At 41.9% G+C, this 3,670-nt stretch overlaps 1 protein-coding gene across 2 annotated transcripts in view; it reads right to left on the bottom strand.

Annotated features, from left to right (window-relative positions):
• The window catches only part of Pigl (phosphatidylinositol glycan anchor biosynthesis class L), a 56,733-nt gene that overhangs the window by 42,242 nt on the left and 10,821 nt on the right, over positions 1–3,670 (bottom strand). For both annotated transcript variants that reach the window (XM_029483997.1, XM_021177227.2), the window contains exon 2: positions 699–798. In XM_029483997.1, coding sequence (XP_029339857.1) covers positions 699–798 — 100 coding nt within the window. The remainder of the gene's footprint in view (positions 1–698; positions 799–3,670) is intronic.

Below are 3,670 nucleotides of genomic sequence, written 5' to 3'. Positions count from 1 at the left end.
AGCCCTGGCTGTCCTGGAACTCACTCTGTAGACCAGGCTGGCCTCGAACTCAGAAATCCGCCTGCCTCTGCCTCCCAAGTGCTGGGATTAAAGGCGTGGGCCACCACGCCCGGCTTAGCCTTCATTTTCAATATCTCCTGTCTTGAATGTAAATAACAAAATCCCACTCATTTTTTAAAATAAACTTCTTAACTATATTAGAAAATAAAATAGTTGTCCTAGCCTTTTTCATTGCCAAGGTCAGATAACAATGAGAAATAATGGCACTGTAAACATGAATACTACAGCCATGCCGGTACGAGTCTCTGTACTCGTTCCCTGCCAAGAAAAGCCAAGCCTTGGAGAAAGTGTTGCTTCCAGGCCTGGGAAAGGAAGCTTACAAGAAGGTCCTTAGAGGCTGGAGATGCAGCTGGGCTAGTTAGTACCTACAGCATGTGCGAAGTCCTGGGCTTCATCCAAATACAGCGCACCTGCAACCCCAGCTCTTGCCGGGGTAGGAGGCAGTCAGAAGTTCAAAATCATCCTGAGTTACACAGAGTGTTCAAGGCCAGGTTGAAAAACCAACCGACCAACAACAAAAGTAAAAGAATTTTTCTGATGTAAGATCAATTTATCCTGACATTAGGTTTTGTGTCTTTTCGATGTACCAATGTATATTTATTACCAACGGGCTTCTACATTACTAAAGGACAAATTACCTCTTGTCAATAATCATTACACGGGAAGGTGGAATCCCCAAAACAGCACAGCTTTGCAGAAGTTCTTTCTTTCGAATCTCACCTTGATTGTAGTAATTTCCTGAGGAGACAGATAGAAGGGTTATTTAACCATAGAGGCCTGTCTTCTCACTCATTCATATCCTATGTTGTTTCCTGGGGAATTTAGAGCATCTGAAAAGACCCATGATTAGGATAAGAAGCTGAAGAAAATAGACATTTAATGTTAAGATATTCCTATTAGCAGATGACCATACATTTTAGCACCACCATTTACAATGCCTATGCATCTATTCATGTATGCATTACTACATAAATCAATCAATCAATCAATCTATCTATCATCTATCTGTGATGTACCTAATATGTATGAGGCACCAGGTTGACTCTCAGCTTCACCTTTATAGATAAATAAAACAGTCTCCAGATATCTTAAACTAATTTAAAGGATAGGGTGCCACTCTTAGGTGTCACAGGAAAATGTGTAGACACTGTTTATGAAAATATATTGGCTAGTTTTCTGTTAAAGTGGCACAAGTTAAAGTTATTTAAGAGGAGGGAAACACAATTAAGAAAATGCCTCCTTAAAACTGGCTTGTAGGCAAGCCTGTAGGGCATTTTTTAAATTAGTGATTGATGGGGGAGGACCCAGTCCATTGTGGGTGGTACCACCACGGGGTTGGTGGTCCTGGGTCTATAAGAAAACAGACTGAGCAGGTCAGGGTGTGCAAGCCAGTATGTAGTACTCTCCTCTGGCTTCTGCATCAGCTCCTGCCTCCAGGTTCCTGCCCTGCTTGAGTTCCTGTCCTCACTGCTTTTGATGATGAACTATTATACAGAACTGTGAGTGAGATAAACCCTTCCCTCTCCAAGGTGCTTTTATAGTCATGGTATTGTATCACAGCAATGTTAACCCTTACCCCTAAGACAGAAAACTAGCTCTGTCTGTCTGTCTTTCTGTCCATCTGTCTGAGTCAGGGTCTCTATTATGTAGCTCTGGCTGTCCTAGAACTCTCTATGTAGACCAAGCTGATAGAGATCCTCTTTCTTCTGACTCCTGAGTGCTGGGATTAAAGGCTTGTACCAGTACACCTGGCACAGCCTCTTTTAAAAAGTTTAATCACCAGCTCCCCATCAATATCAGAAAAAAGTTTATAGATATTCTTTACTTTCCCAATATATTTACCACAGCCCCTATGAATAATTCTCTTCTGTAGCCTTACAAATAATAATACAATGAAGTTTTGGTGTCATGTAAGACGCACTCATTTTGAGCATTACCTACTTAATGTACTTCCTAATTATAATTTCCTGGCAGGAGTTGCATGTATGGTTTGTGTTTAACTTTCTTGACCAAAGTTCTTTGACTGTAGTGTGGGGATAATGACTAATTCACAAGGTTTCCTGGAAGCTTACTTAACATACATTAAAGCACTCAAGTAAGCAGGGCTTGCTCTTTCTGCCTTTTATTTTTGTTTGGCTGGCCTGAAACTTATTATGATCAATTAATTTTAAAAGGTATTTAGAAGAAAAAGGTCTAAATTTCTCTCACTACAAAATGAGGGGATACAGTCCTGTCGACGCACTGTCCTAGATTAATGGAACTACACTGACTACTTAAGACAATAACAATTCAATAAAGACTTCCACATAGACTATTGGAGGACTAACAGGAAATGGTGACGTGACCGACATATTGAATGCAGCAAAGGTGACTACTCATTCTCAGCCGTCCAGCATTAGCTATTAGGAAAATGCAAATCAAGCCCCAAATAGAATATTGCTTCATACCAACTAGGATGGGTGGAGTTCCAAAATGGAAAGCTGTGAGCGTTGATGAGGATGTTGAACAAGTGGGGACCACAGCCCTTTGCTGGCGGGAACATAGAATGGTACAGCTGTTATGTGCCAACTATCCAGAAATTGATTTATCTGTTTGTTTGTTTGTTTGTTTGCTTATTTACTTACTTACTGGGTTTTTGAGACAGGGTCTCACTATGTAGCCCTGGCTGGCCTAGAACTTGCTATGAAGACCAGGCAGGTCCACCTGCCTCTGCTGGGATTAAAGTCATGTACCACCATGCCTAGCCTACTCAGAAATTTAAACACTATCACCATGTGACTCAACAGTTACATTCACAAGAACATCCTTAGAAGAATTAGACACCGGTATGCCAATAGGTACTTCTAGGTCTTAAATTTATCGAGGCCTTGGTCACAGCAGTCAGGGTAGATTAAAGTCAACTGCAGCATCAACAGAGGACCAAGGAAAACAATGACACATACACAGAACAAAAACATTACTCAGCTACCAAAACGAACCAAGTGGGGCTGGGATACAGCTCAGTGGTAGAGGGCTTGCCTAGCATATGTAAGGCCCTGGGTTCAATCCCCAGTACTATCACGCCTGCCTCGCCCACAAAATGGGAATAAAGTAGATGGGTATGGTGGCATAGGCCATAATCCTGGTACTCTGGGAGCTAAGACAGGAGGATTGTGAATGTGAGGCCATCCTGGGTTATGTATGAGCTTGAGGCCAGTCTGCTATAGATAGTGAGATCCTGATTCTAACAAAACAAAGTTCTGAAACATTCTACTGTCAATATTGATGAGCTTAAAAATATTAAGGTAATAAAAGCCATATATAAAATAACACTGACCGCATGAGTCTATTTATATGAGGCATCTAAACAGGCAAAGCCAGGGAAACAAAGTAGAATCGTAGTCACAGAGCTAGAGGAAGGAAGGGATGGGGGGGTTATTGCTTAATGGGTTACAGGGTTTCTCTCTGGAGTGATGAAATCTGAGTGATGGTTACATAATCTTGTGAAGGTACCTTAAGAATGTCCAAAATAAGCCAGGCGTGGTGGCGCATGCCTTTGATCCCAGCACTCCGGAGGCAGAGGCAGGCGGATTTCTGAGGTCGAGGACAGCCTGGTCTACAGAGTGAGTTC

Source organism: Mus caroli, chromosome 11, assembly GCF_900094665.2.
Source record: "Mus caroli chromosome 11, CAROLI_EIJ_v1.1, whole genome shotgun sequence".
NCBI lineage: Eukaryota > Metazoa > Chordata > Mammalia > Rodentia > Muridae > Mus > Mus caroli.
This window is presented reverse-complemented; position numbering and strand designations above follow the sequence as displayed.